Source organism: Ornithorhynchus anatinus, chromosome 2 (genome assembly GCF_004115215.2).
Source record: "Ornithorhynchus anatinus isolate Pmale09 chromosome 2, mOrnAna1.pri.v4, whole genome shotgun sequence".
Classification (NCBI taxonomy): Eukaryota; Metazoa; Chordata; class Mammalia; order Monotremata; family Ornithorhynchidae; genus Ornithorhynchus; species Ornithorhynchus anatinus.
Window position 1 is genome coordinate 6,006,807 of NC_041729.1, and position 21,984 is coordinate 6,028,790.

General features: G+C 51.6%; 1 protein-coding gene across 1 annotated transcript in view; it reads left to right on the top strand.

Moving 5' to 3' along the window:
- Window positions 1-21,984, top strand: part of BICDL1 (BICD family like cargo adaptor 1) — a 107,323-nt gene that overhangs the window by 71,248 nt on the left and 14,091 nt on the right. The window contains exons 4-8 of the mRNA XM_029058673.2: window positions 347-358; window positions 3,496-3,642; window positions 10,785-10,964; window positions 13,005-13,223; window positions 14,954-15,097. Of these exons, the coding sequence (XP_028914506.1) occupies window positions 347-358; window positions 3,496-3,642; window positions 10,785-10,964; window positions 13,005-13,223; window positions 14,954-15,097 (702 nt within the window). The remainder of the gene's footprint in view (window positions 1-346; window positions 359-3,495; window positions 3,643-10,784; window positions 10,965-13,004; window positions 13,224-14,953; window positions 15,098-21,984) is intronic.

A 21,984-nucleotide genomic window follows, 5' to 3' on the forward strand; every position in this document is an offset into this window, starting at 1 on the left:
GCCCAAGGTCACGCAGCAGACAAGAGGCGGAGCCGGGATTAAAACCCACGGCCTCCGACTCCCGAGCCTGTGCTTTTGCCACTGGGCCATGCTGCTGGGGGGGTGGGGAGGCGCGAGGGGAGTTGGAGGAAAGGCCAACCGAGGCCCGGGCCCAGAATGCCGACAGAGGCGACGTTGGCCTTGGGGGCGGTGGCCTAACAGTAGCCGTGGGGGCGGGGTAGAGGGCCGACCCAGCTGAATTTGGAGCGGGGCCCAAAAACGACAGCCCCGTTTCTAATTTTGTGACTGACGCGACTGTCTAAAGCCTGTCGATCTCTTTTCTCCCCTTCCCCCTGGTGCGGAGCAGCAGGTACTTGAAGTAAGTAGAGCTTGAGCCTGGAATGGGGGCTTGGCATGTTCATTCGATCCTATTTATTGAGCGTTTGTGGCGTACAGAGCACTGTACTAACCGCTTGGGAGAGTCCAATCGAGTGTTGTCTGGGGCCTTCCGGGTGCATGTCTCACGCCTCTGCTGGGGGTTGGTGCTTTTGGCTCACGTGTACCTTGGCCACCCACCCTCCCTCCACTCACACCCCGCAACCCTTGAGGATCCCCACTGCCGGGGTGTTCGTTCCTGGGTTCATTCATTCATTCATTCAATAGCATTTATTGAGCGCTCACTATGTGCAGAGCACTGTACTAAGCGCTTGGAATGTACAAATCGGTAACAGAGACAGTCCCTGCCCTTTGATGGGCTCACAGTCTAATCGGGAGAGACGGACAGACAAGAACAATAGCAGTAAATAGAATCGAGGGGATGAAGGGGGATGGGTTTCGCCCCAAGTTTCGGGGAAACGGGCGGGAGGACCCTGAGGGAGGAGCTGTGAAGGAATTTATTTCAGAGAAATGATTTGCGTTCCTTCGCCACTTGTCCGCCCTGCGGCCTTGGGCCAGTCACGTCACTTCTCTGGGCCTCAGTTCCCTCATCTCCAAAATGGGGATTAAGACTGTGAGCCCCCAGGGACCGAGGCTAACCTGATTAGCTCGTATCTACCCTGGCACTCAGTACAGTGCCTGGTGCAGAGTGAGCGCTTCCCAAGTACCAGAAAAAAAGTGCTTGAGAGACAGCTGTTCAGTCAGGGTTCTCGTCAGGGGACCGGAGCTGGTCTAGGGGGGCTATTTCTCTGGGGGCACATGCTTAAAGAAGGAACTTGGAGGTTAAAAAAGCCCTACTGGGCATTTGACTGAAACTTCTCTCCTCCGGAAATTTCCTTGGTGTCGATGCTTTTGCTTGAGTGTAGAGAGCAGAACTTTTTTTTTGTTTTTTTTTGCTTCCTTCAGGAACGCTGCTTTACTGGTGCCCGTGTGCATTCGCCGCGCTGTTTCTGTAGACAATATTTCTTTGTCTGGCCAGATACTTGATTCCCCTGGACAGAAGCCATGGCATTTGGTGCTTTAGAACACCGGCGTTATCTGATGGATGGGTGGCCAAGGGGGACCTGTGCACCGGGAACAAAATGGTCACGGAAGAGTCAGGGAAGCAGTTGAAAAGCAACTATCCGGAGCCGCCCCGACAATTCCTTTCTGAACAGAAACCTGGCGAGGGAGGGAACGTATAGTATTGTTAAGCGCTTACTAGGTTCCAGGAACTGTACTAAGCACCGGGGAAGATACAAGCAAGTCAGTTTGGACGCAGTCCCTGTCCCATGTGGGGCTCCCAGTCTTAATCCCCAATTTACAGATGAGGTAACTGAGGCCCGGAGAAGTGAAATGACTTGCCCGAGGTCACACAGCAGACAAGTGGCGGAGCCAGGATTAGAACCCAGGTCTTTCTGATTCCCAGGCCCGAGCTCTATCCGTTAAGCCATGGTGCTTCTCTGTTTATGGAGCGCTCACTGTTCATTCATTGTTAGTCATATCGATTAAGTGCTTACTGTGTGCAGAGCACTGTACTAAGCACTTGGGAGAGCACAGTACAACAGAATTAGCAGACATGTTCCCCTGCCCCTAAGAAACTTAGAGTCTAGAGGGTCCCAGTGAAGGAATTCTGGGTCAGGAGTGGAAGGACAAAGAGTTAACTGCCCCAGAATCACAGCTTTCGAAAGAAACAACTTTGAAAAGCAAACACACTCGTTCCAGCTCAAAAATCACCGAAGCCATGACGGTTGTATTTACTGAGCGCTTCCTGTGTGCAGAGCACTGTTCTAAGCGCTTGGGAGAGTAAAATACAACAATAAACAGACACATTCCCTGCCCACAATGAGCTTTCACTCTAGAGGACCCTGGCCTCCCCCACCCACCCCGGGAAGCAGAAAGGCACAGCTGTCTCCTGACTTTCTCATTCATGCATTCATTTCATTGAATTTATTGAGCGCTTACTGTGCAGAGCACTGTGCTAAGCGCTAGAGAGAGAGTGCAGTACAACAATAAACAGATTCCCTGCCCACCACCAGCTGACATTGGGAGGGCATTTCTCCTCCCGATACCCACCCCGAGACACACACAAACACAGAGCCCTGTGGGAGGATTTGGAAAGGTCAGGATGTGAAGATGTTGCATCATTGGTGAGTTTCCTGGACAAATTTCCCATTGCTCGGGCCTGACGAAACTTTGCCAAGGTTCTCAGTGAAACTGGACAGAGTCTCCCCTGCCTACCCCAGCACACACACCCAAATTCTGAGTAGCGATAAAGGTAAATTCTCAGGCAAATTCTGAATAAGGATAAGGAGGCAGAAGATTGGATGTAATAATAATGGGTTTTTTTAAGCGCTTGCTCTCTGCCAGGCAAATACAAGCAAATCGAGTTGGACACAGTCCATGTTCTACATGGGGCTCACAGTCTCAATCCCCATTTTACAGGTGAGGTCACTGAGGCCCGGAGAAGTTAAGTCATTTGCCCAAGGTCACACAGCAGTCGAGTGGCGGAGCCGAGGTTAGAACCCATGACCTTCTGATTCCCAGGCCTGTGCTCTGATGATGATGATGATGGTATTTGTTAAGTGCTTACTGTGTGCCAGGCATTGTTATAAGCACAGGGGTAGACACAAACTAATCAGGTTGGATACAATCCATGTCCCACATGGGGCTCACAGCATTAATTCCCATTTTCCAGATGAGGTCAACGAGACCCAGAGAAGTGAAATGACTGGCCCAAGGGCACACAACAGACGAGCGGCGGAGCCGGGATTAGACTCCCGGCCAGGGCTCTTTCCCCTAAACCGCGCTGCTTCTCACGCCCCTTTATCTGTGGAAATTCCAGAACACAGTAGCAGTCTTCCTTCCATTTTTCCCTCCCTCCACTCTGCCTGGTAACGCACATTCCAGCTTCCCCAAACCTCCCACTCTTTCCCAGGCAGACGACGGCAGGAGGGAGGAGTTTTCCGTGAGGTCCCGGCTCCCTGGCCAGTCTCCCGCAGGTGCAGCCGCTCACACGTCGCGAACCGGTCTCCCCTCCCACCCTTGACCCCGGGTTTACCCCTGGGATGCCCCCAACCTCCCGGCCGCTCTCCCTTGCAGATCAAGATGCTCTCGGAGCGGAAGCGGGAGCTGGAGCAGCGGCTGAGCGCCACGATGGAGGAGAACGACCTGCTGCAGGGGACGGTGGAGGAGCTGCAGGAACGCGTGGTGGCCCTGGAGAGGCAGACCCAGGAGCAGGACCTGCAGGTGAGGGTGGGGACGGGGACCACCTGGGCGGAGAAAGGAGCTGGCATCAGAGCAGATCCTGCCAAGGCTCCCCGCTCCCGTCGCTCCCCGACACCGCACCGGCCGGGTTTTCTCCCTCCTGAGGTTCGGCCACATTCTAATCCCGGCTCCGCCACTTGTCTCATGTGTGACCTTGAGCCAGTCCCTTCTCTGGGCCTCGGTTGCCTCATTTGGAAAATGGGGATTGAGACCGTGAGCCCCGCGAGGGACCGGGTCTGTGTCCAACCCCATTTGCTTCTATCCACCCCGGCGTTTAGTACAGTGCCTGGAACGGAATAAGCGCGTAACGGATGTCATCGTGATTGTTACTATTATTATTGTTTTTATTATTTCTGCTTTGTGCAGAGTTCTCCCTGGGAAAGGCATTTCGGTGGCCGGGAGGGCGTGAGAGTGATTCTGGCCTGGTGGTGGGGATTTTTTGGAAAGCTGGGGGCTGGGAGTGAGTCTGGATTCTCCAGCTTGAAGACTCAGCTCACCGTGCTCTCTGCTGGTGGGTCACCGACTTGTTGTTGTTGGGTTTTTTTATGGTGTTGGTTAAATGCTTACCATGTGCCAGGCACTGTACTAAGCGCTGGGGTAAGTGCAGCGTTATCAAGTTGGACACAATCCTCTCCTACTTGGGGCTCACAGTCTAGTAATAACAATAATAACTGTGGTATTTGTTAAGCACTTACTACGTGTGCCAGGCACTGTACTAAGCACTGGGGTGGATAAAAGCAAATCAGGTTAGACACAGTCCCTGTCCCACGTGGGACTCACATTCTCACTCCCCATTTTACAGATGAGGGAATTGAGGCCCAGAGAAGTGAAGTGACCTGCCCAGGGTCACACAGCAGACAAGTGGCAGAACTGGGATTAGAACCCAGGACCTTCAGATTCCCAGGCCCGGGCTCTCTGCACTGGACCACGCTACTTCTCTGGAAACTGAGGAATTGGGGCAATGGAGAGACCAGATGACTTGACCAAATCAGATTTAAAACCAGCATCCTTGAGCAAAAATTCTTATCTGCCATAACCCATCCAGAGAGGCCCTCGGGAGCTGAGCCGCTGTGCTTCGTCTCATTTTGCAAACTGTATTTTTCAGGAGCCCGTCTAGCAATTCATTCATTCATTCCATCGTATTTATTAAGCACTTACTGTGTGCAGAGCACTCTACCAAGCACTTGGGAAAGTACAGTCCAACAATAGTGACAGTCCCCGCCCACAACGAGCACACGGTCTGGGGATGGGAAGCAATGAATTCCACAGGTTAGGTGCGTGTTTTATCGACAAGCGGCTTGGTGTAGTGGATAGAGCACGGCCTGGGAGTCAGAGGGTCAGGCGTTCTAATTCCGGCTCCTCCACTTGTCTGCTGTGTGACCTTGGACAAGTCCTTTCACTTCTCTGGGCCTCAGTTACCTCATCTGTAAAAAAATGGAGATTAAGAGTGTGAGCCCAGCGTGGGACGGGGACTGTCTGCAACTTGATTAACTTGTATCTACCCTGGTGCTTAGAACAGTGCTTGGCACATAGTAATAATAGTCATGGTATTTATTAAGCACTTACTTTGTGCCAGACACTGTACTAAGCGCTGTACTGTGCTAAGTCATTAGCTAAATCATTAGTGAGCGCCTAACAAGTACCATAATTTATTCAGCACGTAGTACAGTGCCTGGCACGTAGTAAGCATTTAACAAATACCACGGTTGTTATTATTATAGTAGAGAAGCAGCGTGGCTCAGTGGAAAGAGCCCGGGCTTGGGAGTCAGAGGTCATGGGTTCTAATCCCAGCTCTGCCACTTAGCTGTGTGACCTTGGGCAAGTCACTTAACTTCTCTGTGCCTCAGTTCCCTCATCTGTAAAATGAGGATGAAGTCTGTGAGCCCTGCATGGGACAACCTGATTGCCTTGTATCTATCCCAGTGCTTAGAACAGTGCTCAGCACATAGTAAGCGCTTAACAAATACCAACATTATTATTATTATTATTATATAATAAGTGCTTAGTACAGTGCTCTGCACATAGTAAGCACTCAAATACTATTGAATTATTATTATAATATAATATTATAATCCATAATATATGTCTGCAGATTTCCACGGTCTGTCAATACTGGCTCTGGGCAAAAAGATCAGTCCATCAATAGAATTTATTGAGGGATTTCTCTGTGAAGAGCACTGTACTAAGGCCTTGGGGAGTATAGTACAACAGAGTTGGTGGACACATTCCCTGCCCACAAGGTGCTCACAGTCGAGAGGCGAGCGAGTCAGTTATAAGACGTGGTCGGGCCAGAGCGTTGGGTGGATTTCAGAAAGTTCGGCCTGGATGCGTTTTAATCCATTCGTTTTCTCTCTGCCTTCCTTCTGGGCCTGAAAATCTAGGGGGTCGTTTTAGACTGGGGAGCCGGGAATGGCTTACTACAGTGCTTGGCACATACTGAGCTCTTAACAGATGCTCCCGTTCTTCTTATTATTATGGCTATATTGTTGCTGGTATGGTTATTCTTATCATTATTTCCCTAATCTACCAAGGCCGAGTGGGAGGCCTAGTAGAGGGAGAAGATGGTTGCTAAACTCCATCTTGCCTTAGCAGAGACTTTGACTCTGTGGCGCGGGCTTCCTCGTCAAGAAACTGGGAAAACATAATAATAATGTTGGTATTTGTTAAGCGCTTACTATGTGCAGAGCGCTGTTCTAAGCGCTGGGGTAAGAATGTTGGTATTTGTTAAGCGCTTACTATGTGCAGAGCACTGTTCTAAGCACTGAGGTAGATACAGGGTCATCAGGTCGTCCCACAGGAGGCTCACAGTTAATCCCCATTTTACAGATGAGGTAACTGAGGCACCGAGAAGTGACTTGCCCACAGTCACACGACTGACAAGTGGCAGAGCGGGGATTTGAACCCATGACCTCTGACTCCCAAGCCCAGGCTCTTTCCACTGAGCCAGCTGCTATGGGAAGCAGGGGGGGCCCACAGGCTGAGAGGATAGAAGAGGGGGTCACTTGTGGTCTCAAAAGAGCTTAGAACAGTGCTCTGCACATAGTAAGTGCTTAACACATGCCACCATTATATTAAAAGATAATTAGTGGAGCCAAGGTGGTCTGACGTAGGGATCAGTTGAAGGCCCAGTGGGGCTGAGCATTTTAATCAATGAACTGGCGGCTGGGAAATTGAGAGCAGCCTCATTTGGGCTGCAGATGGCAATCAGTCAATGGTATTTATTGAGGGCTTACCGTGTGCAGACCTCTGTACTAAGCTCTTAGGACAGTACAGTATGACAGAGTTGGCAGAAATGTTCCCTGCCCACATCGAGCCTACGGTCTAGGGACATGAATATAAATAAATAAATGACAGATCTGGACGTAAGTGCCGTGGGGCTGAGGGAGGGGTGAATAATGGGTGTATGTAATAATAATAATGGTAGCATTTGTTAAGTGTTTGCCATGTGCCAAGCACTGAGGCAGATACAAGGTAATCAGGTTGTCTGACTTGGGGCTCACAGTCGTAATCCCCATTTTACAGATGAGGGAACTGAGGCTCAGAGAAGTGAAGTGACTTGCCCAAGGTCACCCAGCAGACAAGTGACAGAGTCGAGTCCCTATCCAGAGGTGCAAGAGCGACACAGAAGGGAGTGGGAGAAGAGGAAATGAGGGCTTAGGGAAGACCTCTTGGAGGAGATGGGCTTTTAAATGATTTTGAAGGCGGGGAGAGCGATCGTCTCTCGGATAGGAAGAGGGAGGGTGTTCCAGGCCAGAGGCGGGATGTGAGCGAGAGGTTGGCAGTGAGACACACCATGCGAGAGAGGAAAAAATGATGAGTTAGGACAGAAGAGGGACATGGGATCGAAATTGGAAATCACCTAGGTAAGTTGGAGAAAGCACCCGAAGCATAAAGTTCAAAAACGATTTGAGTGGGTTATTCATTCATTCAATAGTATTTATTGAGCGCTTACTATGTGCAGAGCACCGTACTAAGCGCTTGGAATGGACAGTTCGGCAACAGATAGAGACCATCCCCGCCCAGTGACGGGCTCACAGTCTAAACGGAGGAGACGGACAGCAGAGCAAAACAGAACAAAACAAAAACAAGACAACATCATCCAGATAAATAGAATCTGTAAAATGGGGATTAAGACTGTGAGCCCCACGTGGGACAACCTGATCACCTTAGTGCTTAGACCAGTGCTTTGCACATAGTAAGCGCTTAACAAATACCGCCGTTATTATTATTATTTCTAAACTCTGGGGTCGGTACGAAATCATCTGCTTGGACACAGTCCCTGTCCCACTTGGGGCTCCTAATCAGAGAAGCAGCGTGGCTCAGTGGAAAGAGCGCGGGCTTGGGAGTCAGAGGTCACGGGTTCTAATCCCTGCTCCGCCACCAGTCAGCTGTGAGACCTTGGGCAAGTCAGTTAACTTCTCTGTGCCTCAGTTACCTCATCTGTCAAATGGGGATTAAAAAACTGTGAGCCCCATGTGGGACAACCTGATCACCTTGTATCCCCCAGCGCTTAGAACAGTGCTTTGCACATAGTAAGCGCTTAACAAATACCACAAGTTAATCAGAGCAGGAGGGAAGACAGGGATTGAATCCCCATTTTACAGATGAGGGAACTGAGGGTCAGAGAAGGTAATTGGATTGTCCAAGGTCACACAGCTGACAAGCGGTAGAGGCGGGATTAGAAGCCAGGTCCTCTGACTCCTAGGCCTGGGCTCTTTCCACTAGGCCGTGTTGCTTTCCATACATTATGCTACAAGGTGATGAGTGGTTAGGATCAGGAGAGAATTTTCCATTTTATACCCTACAGGCCCAGCCTTACCAGAATATTCCCACCCCCGAAAAGGGACGTGGCAAACTGGGAGCCTATTTAAAGGCGTTAAAAAGAGTTCCAAAAACAATATTTTTGAGAGAAGGTAAAAGTCACTAGGATAATGCAGCCTAGAGAAGGAGAAAGAAAGGACAGGACAGAAAAGGACAGGACGATCTGGAGACAGTATATGCATGGATTCGCTATGAATCGGAAAGGACGACACTTAAAAAAATAATAATAATAAGAGAAAGAGAGGCTGAGAAGTAATTATATAGTATACTAATGTCTGTCTCCCCCTCTAGACTATAAGGTCAGTGTGGGAAGGGAACCTGTCTGCCAACTCTGTTATATTGGAGCAGCGTGGCTCAGTGGAAAGAGCTTGGGCTTCGGAGTCAGAGGTCATGGGTTCGACTCCCGGATCTGCCATTTGTCAGCTGTGTGACTGTGGGCAAGTCACTTCACTTCTCTGTGCCTCAGTTACCTCATCTGTAAAATGGGGATTAACTGTGAGCCTCGCATGGGACAACCTGATTCCCCTGTATCTCCCCCAGTGCTTAGAACAGTGCTCTGCACATAGTAAGCGCTTAACAAATACCAGCATTATTATTATTACTTTTCCAAGTGCTTCGAACAGTGCTCAGCGCACAGTAAGCTCTCAATCTGATGGATTGATGTAATTCTGTAATTCTAGCTGGAGGACAGAAGAGAAGAAAGCATGAACTGTGGCAGGAGGGGCCTAAGAAAGGAGGGGAGATTTTCTTAACAGTTTTTAAAAGTTAGAATTCATTATTTCCAAGAGAGATTGGGGCATCTCCTTTTCCGGGCAACTGCCTGGGAGTTGGTTGTGTCATTCTATGCATGCCCCATTTTAATATCTGTCCCCGACTGTATATGGTAAGCTCCCCGTGTTATATTCTCCCAAGCGCTTAGTACAAAGTTAAGCCTACAGGAAGCACTCGATTTTTTTTTATGGCATTCGTTAAGCGCTTACTATGGACCAGGCACCTTATTGAGCGCTGGGGTAGATACAAGATAATCAGATTGGACACATGAGGCTCAGTCTTAATCCCCATTTTAAAGATGAGATAACTGAGGTACAGAGACCTGAAGTGCCTTGCCCAAGGTCCCACAGCAGACAAGTGGCAGAGCTGAGATGAGAATCCAGATCCTTCGGACTCCCAGGCCCGTGCTCCAGGCCAGCGCCTAGTTCGAATATCATCGACTGACTTATGGATTGATTCTGACTGAAGACAGGGGGATGGACTGGAAGAAATGAGCTCTGAAGTCCGAGAAGCAGCGTGGCTCTGTGGAGAGAGCACGGGTTGGGGAGTCAGAGGTCATGGGTTCAAATCCCAGCTCCGCCACTTGTCAGCTGTGTGAGTTTGGGTAAGTCATTTCACTTCTCTGTGCCTCAGTTACCCTATCTGCAAAATGGGGATTAAGAGTGTGAGCCCCAGGTGGGACAACCTGATCACCTTGTACCTTCCCCAGTGCTTAGAACAGTGCTTTGCACATAGTGAGAGCTTAACAAATGCCATCATCATTATTATTATTAAGTCTCCTTCTAACCTAAGATTCTCTGGTAGTAATAATAATAATAACACTGGAATTGGCTAAGCATTTACTATGTGCCAGTCACTGTACTGAGTGCTCAGTTGGATACAAGCAAATTGGGTTGGACATTTAGACTGTGAGCCCATTGTCGGGCAGGGACGGTCTCTATCTGTTGCCGAATTGTCCATTCCAAGCGCTTAGTACTGTGCTCTGCATACAGTAAGCGCTCAATAAATACAACTGAATGAATGAATGAACACAGTCCCTGTCCCATTTGGGCCTCCCAATCTTACAGGCGAGGGAACTGAGGCACAAGAAAAGTTGAGCGACTTGCTCAACTTGATCACACAGCAGACGAGAGGCGGAGCTGGGATTAGAACCCAAGTCCTTCCGATTCCCGGGCCCTGGTTCCGTCCGTGTTAATCATTCATTCATTCAGTCGTATTTATTGAGCGCTTACCGTGTGCAGAGCACTGGTCCTAAGCGCTTGGAACGTACAACTGGGCAACAGAGAGAGACCATCCCTGCCCGACGACGGGCTCACGGTCTAAAAGGGGGAGACGCAGGAAAACGAAACAAGCAGGCAGTCGAGTAATCGAGCGCCTGTGGCTGTCGAGCGGGGGAAGTCAAGGCAGACGGGTTGGGAAGCGGTCACCCCCCTCCCCGCCGCCCCCCAAGCTGCCCTTTCGCCTGCCCTTTCCTGAGTAGGGAGACCAGGCGTCTGCGGGGCTCACTCATTCCTCTGCTGCCTCTTTGAAAGCTACACCAGAGCCATCTAGAGCTGCAGGAGGTCCGCATGTCCTACCGCCAGCTGCAGGGGAAGGTGGACGAGCTCAGTGAAGAGAGGAGCCTCCAGAACTTCAACACCACCGGCACCTCCCTGCTGTCCGAGATCGAGCAGAGCATGGAGGCCGAAGAGCTGGAGCAGGAGAGGGAACAGGTGAGGGCCGCCCTGCCCGATGGACCCCGGGCCTCGTGGGACGGAAGGCCTCGGGGAAGCGCCAATCCCTCAGTGTCTCGGCGGGACGGGCGGGGATCCCAGCGGGGGCCATCAGGAGGTTTTTCCTTTTTTTTAACGGTATTTGGTAAGTCCTCACTATGTGCCAGGCACTCTGCTAAGCGCTGGGAGAGCTACAAGATAATCAGGTCGCACACAGTCCGTGTTCATTTATTCAGTCAGTCAGTCAGCCGTATTTACTGAGCACTTACCGGGTGCAGAACGCTGTCCTGAGAGCTCGGGAGAGTGTGATATAACAGCAGACAGACGCCTTCCCTGCCCACGACGAGAAGACAGTCTAGACCCACAGGAGGCTCACGGTCTTAATCCCCATTTTACAGATGAGGGAACCGAGGCCCAGAGAAGTGAAGCGACTTGCCCAGCAGACAAGGGGCAGAGCTGGGATGCGAAATCGGGTCCTTCTGACTCCCAGGCCCGGGCTCTATCCATTAGGCCACACTGCTTCTCTGTTATTAAAGAGCTGCAAACCCCACCCCAACCCCAGTTCCCCTTCCTGGCGGAACCCACACGGATGAGCCTGTTCACGTCCACGTCTGCGCTTGCCAGAACTAGAAGGAGCCATTTCGGACCAAACTTCCTTCAATTATCGGCAGAAGTATTTCCCCCCATCCTCCTCTCTTCCCCGGATCTCGGGCTCTTCAGAGTCCCAACCAATCAGTGGAATTTATTGAGCGCTTACCGTGTGCAGAACACTGGACTAAGCACTAGCATTAAGCCCCAGATTTCTGCCTGCCCCTACACACGCACCAGGTCCTCCTGTCTGATGCAGCAGTGAAGCGGGAAATTCATTCATTCATTCAGTTGTATTTCTTTGAGCGCTCACTGTGTGCAGAGCACTGTACTAAGTATTTGGGAGAGATAAGTACAACAGTAAACAGACACGTTCCCTGCCCACAATGATTTTCCATTCATTCGTCCAATCATATCTATTGAGCGCTTACTGTGTGCAGAGCACTGTACTAAGCACTTGAGAGAGTACAATATACAAATAGACACATTCCCTGCTGACAGCTTAAGAGAAGCAGCGTGGCTCAGTGGAAAGAGCCCGGGCTTGGGAGTCAGAGGTCGTGGGTTTGAATTCTGACTCTGCCACTTGTTTTTTTTCTTGGTACTTGTTAAGCGCTTACTATGTGCAGAGCACTGTTCTAAACGCTGGGGGATACAAGGTGATCAGGTTGTCCCACGTGGGGCTCACAATCAATCCCCATTTTACAGATGAGGTAACTGAGGCACAGAGAAGTGAAGCGACTTGCCCGAAGTCACACAGCTGACAAGTGGCAGAGCCAGGAGTCGAACCCATGACCTCTGACTCCCAGGCTCGGGCTTGTCAGCTGTGTGACCGTGGGCAAGTCACTTCACTTCTCTATGCCTCAGTTACCTCATCTGTAAAATGGTGGATGAAGACTGGGAGCCCTACGTAGGACAACCTGATTACCCTGTATCTCCCCCAGTGTTTAGAACAGTGCTCAGTACATAGTAAGCGCTTAACAGATACCAACATTATTATCATTACTGTAAGCTCCCTCTAGACTATAAGTTAGTTGCGGGCAGGGAATGTGTCTGTTTATCATTGTACTGACCTCTCGCAAGCGCTTAGTACAGTGTTCTGCCCACAGTAAGCGCTCAATAAACACGATTGAGTGATTGGACGAATAGAGGGACATTTGGATGGGGAATTCTCATGGGAGCCGACGGAAAGCCAGTCGGGGCTGGAGGGTGGGGAGGGGTGGACCACCTTGGCCAACAGACTCAGATGTGGGAGAAGGCCCAGGGCTTAGGGCCGGCATTTTCCGTGACCCGTCGAGGCCCGACGGTGTGGCCGGTGGAGGCCGGGGGACAAGATGGAGGACCCGCCTGAGGTGCGGGGGCCCTCCCCGGGGGTCGGGAGAAAGGACGGTTTCGAAAAATCCGGCCTCCTTCTCTCCCAAACCCTCTCTCGGCCGTGACCTCCGTGGGGGACAGCTGAGGCTGCAGCTGTGGGAAGCCTACTGCCAGGTACGCTACCTCTGCTCGCACCTCCGGGGCAACGACAGCGCCGACTCGGCCGTCTCCACGGACTCCTCCATGGACGAGTCTTCGGACACCTCGTCCACCAAAGACGTGCCCGCCGGCAGCCTGCGCGCCGCGCTCAGCGAGCTGAAGAGGCTGATTCAGAGCATCGTGGACGGAGGAGAGGCCACGGTAAGGGGGCCCCCGTCGACGCGGGCCGGGGGCGGGGGGCCGGGGCCCCGTCCTGGGGGATCGCCTCCGAGGCGCCCGCTTCCGAGCCGTTTCCCTTGGTCCGCCGGGCCGTGCGTTTGGGGGTTGGCACCCCAGACCGAGGTCCCCCTCGGTCGGTTCATGCCAGCCCTCATAATGATAATAATGATGATGCTATTTGTTAAGCGCTTGCTCTGGGAGTCAGAGGTCATGGGTTCTAATCCCCGCTCCGCCACTTGTCAGCTGTGTGACTGTGGGCAAGTCACTTAACTTCTTTGTGCCTCGGTTACCTCATCTGTAAAATGGGGATTAAAACTGTGAGCCCCACATGGGACAACCTGATCACCCTGTACAATAATAATAATAATAATGTTGGTATTTGTTAAGCGCTTACTATATGCCGAGCACTGTTCTAAGCGCTGGGGTAGACATAGGGGAATCGGGTTGTCCCACGTGGGGCTCACAGTCTTCATCCCCATTTTACAGATGAGGTAACTGAGGCACCGAGAAGTGAAGTGACTTGCCCAAAGTCACCCAGCTGACAAGTGGCAGAGCCGGGGTTCGAACCCATGACCTCTGACTCCAAAGCCCGGGCTCTTTCCAGTGAGCCACGCTGCTTCTCCTCTACCCCAGCGCTTAGAACAGTGCTCTGCACATAGTAAGCGCTTAACAAATACCAACATTATTACGTGCCAAGCCTTGTTCTGAGCACTGGGGTAGAGACAAGGTAAACCGGTTGTCCCACGTGGGGCTCGCAGTCTTCATCCCCCTTTGACAGGTGAGGTACCTGAGGCCCAGATAAGTTCCAAGTGTCTTGCCCAAGGTCCCGCAGCAGATAAGTGGCAGAGTAGGGATTAGAACCCACGTCCTCTGACTCCCGAGCCCGGGCTCTTGCCACTAGGACACGCTGCTTCTCTGCTGGGCCTCTCCAGGGATCACTTTCCGTCACCTCCTTAGAAAAACCGGGAACCCGATGAAGAAGTTTGCTCCTCTTCACCCCGCGAGCCCTAACGCCTTTTCTGGGTCCGTGCCCAGGACCTTCCCTTCTTCCTCCTCGCCATCCCTCCCCCCCCCCCCCGATTAGAGGCAACCTCCCTCCCCGTTCCTCGCCGTCCTCTCACAACGTCGGTCGGCTTCTCTGCAGCTGCGGGCGGCCCGGCGGGAGGGACGGGGAGGCGTCTGCTTCCGTGGGCTTCCCGTGCGGCAGATCGGGGCCCTCTGACCTCTCTGGTCGGTGGGTGGCCGAGGCCGCTGGAGAGCGAGCTCCACTTCCTTCCCCGGGCCGGGTCTCCTCCGGCCTTCGTTTGTCTTTGGGTTTCCTCCTCCCTCCCCCTGAGGATTTGGACCTGGCCGGATGAGACAAGGGCATCGGGGGATTTTGGGGAATGGTGCTGGGCGTGTTGGCTTTGTGCATACACACCAGAAGATAAATAAAAACTGAGCAAGAGGATTTTTTTCTCATTCCCTCTCTCTCCTGTCCCCTCCCTCTGCCTCTCTCTCTCTCCCTTGTTCTCTCACTCCTTCTCTCGCTCTCTCCCTGGTGTCCAACATCACGCTCTGGCTCGTGTTCTCCCTTGTGCTCACGCTCTCACTCTCTCCCTCCCTCACACCTCTCGCTGGCTCCCGCTCGCGCTTGCTCTCACGCTGTCCCTCACTGACCCTCTCCCTTGTGCTCTCACTGTCTTCTCTCTTCCTCTCCCTTTTGCTGCCAGAGCTCCCGGAGAATCGAAGATGATGCCTTAGAAGATCAGATTAGACAGACCAGTGAGGACTCAAGAGCCCTGAGGGAGCTGATGGAGGGAGAAAGGGGGAAACTGAGGCAGAGCCTAGAAGAGCTGCAGCGACTTCACAGTCAGGTGAGCTGCTCCTCAGCTTTTCAGGAAGTAGGCTCTCCAGGGACCTCGGGGGGCTGGGGCAAAATGCCTTCCTCGGCCCTGGGTGCGAGACACAGAGAAGCGGGCAGGTCCTTTCATTCCATGTGCCATTTATGCGCTCAATAAATCCCCACCTGGCTGGCCAAACCATTCCATTCCTCACACCGGGATGCCAGGATGATGAGAGAACAGCGTTCTTTGCCCATTTTTTTTTTCATTGTACTTGTTAAGCGCTTCCTATGTTCCAGGTACTGTACTAAGCACTGGGGTAGATACAAGTTAATCAAGTTGGACACAACCCTGTCCCACACGGGGCTCACAGCCTAAGTCAGAGGGAGGAGGATTTTGCAGTTGAGGAAACCGAGGCACAAAGAAGTGAAGCGACTTGCCCAAAGTCAAAACAGCAGGCAAGTGGCGGAGCTGGGATTAGAACCCAGGTCCTTGATGCCTGGGCTCTTTCTACTAGGCCACACTACTTCATGGCCACCTGGGGGAAATAATACTTATGGTACTGGTTAAGCGATTGCTTTGCACCAAGCACTGTTCTAAGCACTGGGGTAGAAGTAAGTTAATCAGGATGGATACGGTCCCTGTCCCACATGGGGCTCACACTCTTAATCCCCCTTTTTTTAAAAGGTGAGGTAACTGAGGCCCAGAGAATAATAATGACGGTATCTGTTAAGCGTATACTGTGTGCCAAGCACTGTTCTAAGGACTGGGGAAGATACAAGCTTGTCCCACGTGGAGCTCACGGTCTTAATCCCCATGTTACAGATGAGGTCACTGAGGGCCAGAAAAGTGAAGTGTCTTGCCCAAGGTCACTCAGCAGACAAGTGGCAGAGGCGAGATTAGAACCCACATCCTCTGACTCTCAAGCCCGGGCTCTTGCCACTGAGCAGCACTGCTTCAAAGGAAGCAGAAGGACCCGCGTTCTACTCCCGACTCCGCCACTTGTCCGCTGTGTGACCTTGGCCGAGTCACTTCATTTCTCCGGGCCTCAGTTCCAGGGATGAAAACCTGGAGCCCCATGTGGGACATTGACTATGCCCAAACAGGCATCGCTAGCTTCAGGAAAGGGTGCCGGAGTCTGAGATTTTATTTTTTTTACGTAATGGGAATCAGTTACATCTGCTTCTGTCGCACACGCCTGGTAAATGAAAATGGCGTTCATACGGTGAACAGTAATTTGGGAGAGAAATAGGTAATCTGCCTAAAATTAAGAAATTGTTGTTCCTCCTAGCCGTTGAATGGTAACTGTGGGAAGAGATGTTAGCATGAGTTATCTTGACTGGTAATAAGAATGATAATAATATTGGTATTTGTTAAGCGTTTATTATGTGCAGAGCACTGTTCTAAGCGCTGGGGGAGATACAGAGTCATCAGGTTGTCCCACGTGGGGCTCACAGTCTTCATCCCCATTTTACAGATGAGGTCACTGAGGGCCAGAGAAGTGAAGTGGCTTGGCCACAGTCACACAGCTGACAAGTAGCAGAGCTGGGATTCGAACCCATGACCTCTGATTCCCAAGCCCGGCCTCTTTCCACTGGTCACGCTGCTTCTTGTAAACTGGTATGTTGAGTGAGAAGCCAGTTAGATGTGAATACTGCAAAGTCTGATGGAATTCATCGTAAGCAGCATGGTGTAGCGGACAGAGCCCGGGCCTGGGAGTCAGAAGGTAATGGGTTCTAATCCCGGGCTCTGCCGCTTTTCTGCTGTGTGACCTTGGGCAAGCCACTTCACTTCTCTGGGCCTCAAGTCCCTCATCTATAAAATGGGGATTGAGACTGTGAGCCCCACATGGGACAGGGACTGGGTCCAACCTGATTTAGTTGTCTCTACCCCAGTGCCTGGCACATAGTAAGCGCTTAACAAATACCACAGTTATTAGTATCATTAGTTTGTGCAGTGCTTAGTAGAGTGCCTGGCATATAATAAGTACTCAACGAATACCGTTAAAAAAAAAAGATGAGAAGCTTCTGGAATACTGGGAAACTTTTCCAGAACTGCTGACCAGCCCCGCCCAGGGAAAGAGTTTCACATCTGGAGTGTAGGAAGCTGACTAGGGAAAAACTGTCTCCCGGGGACCGCTTTTTTTTTTAATCACGTTTTATGTTTCCTAAGTGCTATCACGTCAGTAATCTACCAATCAGTGGCACTTATTGAGTGCTTACTCTGTGCAGAGCAGTGTACTAGCATTTGTAAAAGTAGAATGAGGAGAACCCTGCCCTCAGAGAGCTTACAAAGACCTGGATTAATAATAATAATAATTATAATAATGATGATGATGGTATTTATTAAGCGCTTACTATGAGGAAAGAACTGTTCTAAGCGCTGGGGGGCTCCAAGGTGATCAGGTTGTCCCACGTGGGGCTCACAGTCTTAATCCCCATTTCACAGAGGAGGTCACTGAGGCCCAGAGAAGTTAAGCGACTTGCCCAAAGTCACACAGCTGACAAGTGGCGGAGCCGGAATTCGAACCCGTGACCTCTGACTCCCACGCCCGTGCTCTTTCCACTGAGCCACGCTGCTTCTCTAAAAAAAAATTAATTTTGGTATTTGTTAAGCACTTACTATGTGCTGAGCACTGCTCTAAGCGCTGGGGGAGATACAGGGTAATCAGGCTGTCCCACATGAGGCTCACAGTCTTAATCCCCATTTTATAGATGAGGTCACTGAGGCACCGAGAAGTTAAGGGACCGAGAAGTTAAGTGACTTGTCTAAGGTCACACAGCTGACAGGTGGCGGAGCCGGGATTAGAACCCACGACCTCTGACTCCTAAGCCCGGGCTCTTTCCACTGAGCCACGCTGAAAGCGGGGGACGTAGGCATTAAAATGAATTACAGGTAGGAAGCAACCAAGACTAAAAATAGGCCCAAAAGTGCTGTGGGAACTCAAGTGCTTAGGTGATACAGGCTCCAGCTCCCTCTAGACTGTAAGCTCGTTGTGGGCAGGGAACGTATCTACTCATTTATTCGTTCAATCGCATTTATTGAGCGCTTTCTGTGTGCAAAGCACTGTACTAATTGCTTGAGAGAGTACAATAGGGAAGCAGCATGGCGCAGTGTGACTAGAGCCACAGGCCTGGGAGTCGGAAGGTTGTGGGTTCCATCCCGGCTCTGCCACTTGTCTGCTGTGCAGCCTTGGACAAGTCACTTCACTTCTCTGGGCTTCATCGGTAAAATGGGGATTGAGACTGTGAGCCCCAAGTGGGACAGGGACTGTGTCCAACCTCACTACTTTGTATAGTAGTAATAATAATGATGATTCTGGTATTTAAGTGCTTACTATGTGCCAGGCACTGTAGTAAGCGCTGGGGTGGGTACAGGCGAATCGGGTCGGATGGAGTCCCTGTCCCATGTGGGGCTCACAGTCTTAATCCCCATTTTATAGATGAGGGAACTGAGGCCCAGAGAAGTGAAGCGACTTCCCCAAGGTCACCCAGCTGGCAAGTGACAGAGCTGGTATTTTTTTTTAATGGTATTTGTTAAGCGCTAACTGTGGGTCAAATGCTGTTCTGGGTACTATGATAGGTACAAATTAATTCGATCAGATACAGTCCCTGCCCTGGTTGGGCCTCCCAGTCTAAATAGCAGCAGCGTGGCTCAGTGGAAAGAGCCCGGGCTTGGGAGTCAGAGGTCATGGGTTCTAATCCCAGCTCCGCCGCTTGTCAGCTGTGTGACTTTGGGCAAGTCGCTTCACTTCTCTGGGCCTCAGTTCCCTCGTCTGTGAAAAAGAGGGTGAAGACTGTGAGCCCCACTTGGGACAACTTGATTACCTTGTATCTACCCCAGGTCTTAGAATAGTGCTTGGCATATAGTAAGCACTTAACAAATACCATCATTATCATTATTATTATTATTATTATTATGAATCCCCATTTTACAATTGAGGGAACTGAGGCCCGGAGCAGAGAAGTGACTTGCCCAAGGACACCCAGCAGACAGGTGGCAGAGCCGGGCTTCAAACCCATGACCTTCTGACTCCCAGGCCTGTGCTCTATCCACTAAGCCACGCTGCTTCTCCACCCTGCCAGTCTCCAAGCCGGGCTCAGAGTTCCCTCTGCAGCCTTGGCTATAATTCCGGTAATAATAATAATAATGTTGGTATTTGTGAAGCACTTACTATGTGCAGAGCGCTGTTCTAAGCGCTGGGATAGATACAGGGTCATCAGATTGTCCCACGTGAGGCTCACAGTCTTCATCCCCGTTTGACAGATGAGGGAACTGAGGCCCAGAGAAGTGAAGTGACTTGCCCACAGTCACCCAGCTGACAAGTGGCCGAGCCGGGGTTCGAACCCATGATCTCTGACTCCCAAGCTGGGGCTCTTGCCACTGAGCCACCATGCTTCTCTGTCAGATTCGGGAGCTTTCCTAGATTCCCTCCGGGCCGCCGGCAGCGGGTCACGACAAGGGACATTCCATGGTTAGAGGCAAAGAGACACGGCAGGGGGGAGGACGGTGAAGGGGGGTGCAGTCAGTCAGTCAATCCTATTTATTGAGCGCTTACTGTGTGCAGAGCGCTGTACTAAGCGCTTTGGAGAATACAATATCACAGACACGTGCCCTGCCCACAACGAGCTTACAGTCTAGAGGGGGAGACAGACAAGATAAATAAATGAAATGACAGATCTGGACATTGGAGAAGCAGCGTGGCTCAGTGGTAAGAGCCCGGGCTTGGGAGTCAGAGGTCATGGGTTCTAATCCCGCCTCCGCCGCTTGTCAGCTGTGTGACTTTGGGCAAGTCGCTTCACTTCTCTGGGCCTCAGTTCCCTCATCTGTAAAATGGGGATTAAGACAGCCTCAGGTGGGACAGCCTGATCACCTTGTATCCCCCCCCAGCACTTAAAACAGTGCTCTGCACATCGTAAGCGCTCAATAAATACTATTGAATAAATACTGTGGGGCTGAGAGGAGGGATGAATAAAGGGAGCAAGTCAAGGTGAGGCAGAAGGGAGTGGGAGAAGAGGAATAATAATAATGTTGATATTTGTTAAGCGCTTACTATGTGCAGAGCACTGTTCTAAGTGCTGGGGTGAATACAGGGTAATCAGGTTGTCCCACGTGAGGCTCACAGTTAATCCCCATTTTACAGACGAGATAACTGAGGCACAGAGAAGTTAAGTGACTTGCCCACAGTCACACAGCTGACTAGTGGCAGAGCCGGGAGTCAGGAAAGGCCTCTTGGGGGAGGCGGGTCCTCAATAAGGCTTTGAACGGGGTCGGGGGGGTAACTATCTGTCGGATATGAGGAGGGAGGGCATTGCAGGAGAGAGGCGGGATGTGGGCGAGAGGTCGGCGGCTCACCCGCGCTACCCTGTCACCCGTGCCCCATCCGACGACGAGGGGAAAGGAATCCCGAAGCAGTGAGGGAAAAACCCAGAGATGACAGCTGAGAGTAATAATTACAGTATTTGTTAAATATTTACTGTGTGCCAGGAAGTGCTCTAAGAACCGGTGTAGATACAAGATGGGTTGGACCCGGTCCCTGTCCCACATGGGCTCGCAGTCTTCATCCCCATTTTCCAGATGAGGGAACGGAGGCCCAGAGAAGTGAAGTGACTCGCCCAAGGTCACGGAGCGGACAAGCGGCGGAGCGGGGATTAGAACCCGTGACCTTCCGACTCCCGGGCCCGGGGTTCTGGCTACCAGGCCGGGCCGCGCCTCAGATTAGTAACAGCAGCGGCGGAAGCGGTAACGGTAGCAGAAGTGAGAGTAGTCGTCGTAATAGCAGCGTTTATTGAGCACCCACCGGACAGCAGTGAGGCCCAACTGACGGTAAAGTAGGGAAATCCCACCCCAAAATCCCCCAGGCGTCACCATCCCAAACCCCGGACCCAACAGGCAACATCTGTTTACATAAAGCCAAAGACAGAAGTCCCGGCCCAGGGAAGGCTGCCTATTTAGTGGATCTCGGAGCGCCAGGAATGCCGTCGGGCGCCCGGAGGCCATCTTTGCCGGGGACCCGGGGACAGTGACGAGAGGGAGCCGCGGCCCCTCCTTTCCCTTTGAGGGACCGGACTGTGGGACCCTCCACCTGCCACGAGGGACTCGTTCTCCAACCGACGAGACCCCTCTCCCTACCCCTGAACTCAGCTCTCTTGTGGTAATAAAAATCACTGTGGCGTTCAAGCGCTTACCGTGTGCCAAGCAACGTTCTAAGGGCTGGAGTAGATACGAGAAGCAGCGCGGCTCAGTGGAGAGAGCACGGGCTTTGGAGTCGGAGGTCATGGGTTCGAATCCCGGCTCGGCCACCTGTCAGCTGTGTGACTTTGGGCGAGTCCCTTAACTTCTCGGTGCCTCAGTGACCTCATCTGTAAAATGGGGATTAAGACCGTGAGCCCCACGTGGGACAACCTGATTCCCCTGTGTCTACCCCGGCGCTTAGAACAGTGCTCGGCACATAGTAAGCGCTTAAGAGATACCAACATCATTATTATTGTTATACAAGGTAATCAGGTCGGACACAGTCCCTGTCCCACACTGGGATCACGGTCTTCATCCCCACTTTCCAGATGACAGAACACTGAGGCCCAGAGGAGTGAAGTCTTGTACATTCCAAGCGCTTAGTACAGTGCTCTGCACATAGTAAACGCTCAATAAATACTATTGAATGAATGAATGAAGTCATTTGCCCAGGGTGACACAGCAGACAAGTGGCGGAGCCGGGATTAGAACTTTTCTGACTCCCAGGCCCGGGCTCAGTTCACTTCGCCAAGCTGCTTCTTGTCTTTTGGCTTCAAAGTTCGAGTCTCTTCACTTCGCTGGGCCTCAGTTCCCTCATCTGTAAAATGGGGACTAAGACCCCGAGCCCCATGTGGGACAGGGTCTGGGTCCAACTCCGACCAGCTCGTATCTACTCCGGCTCTTAG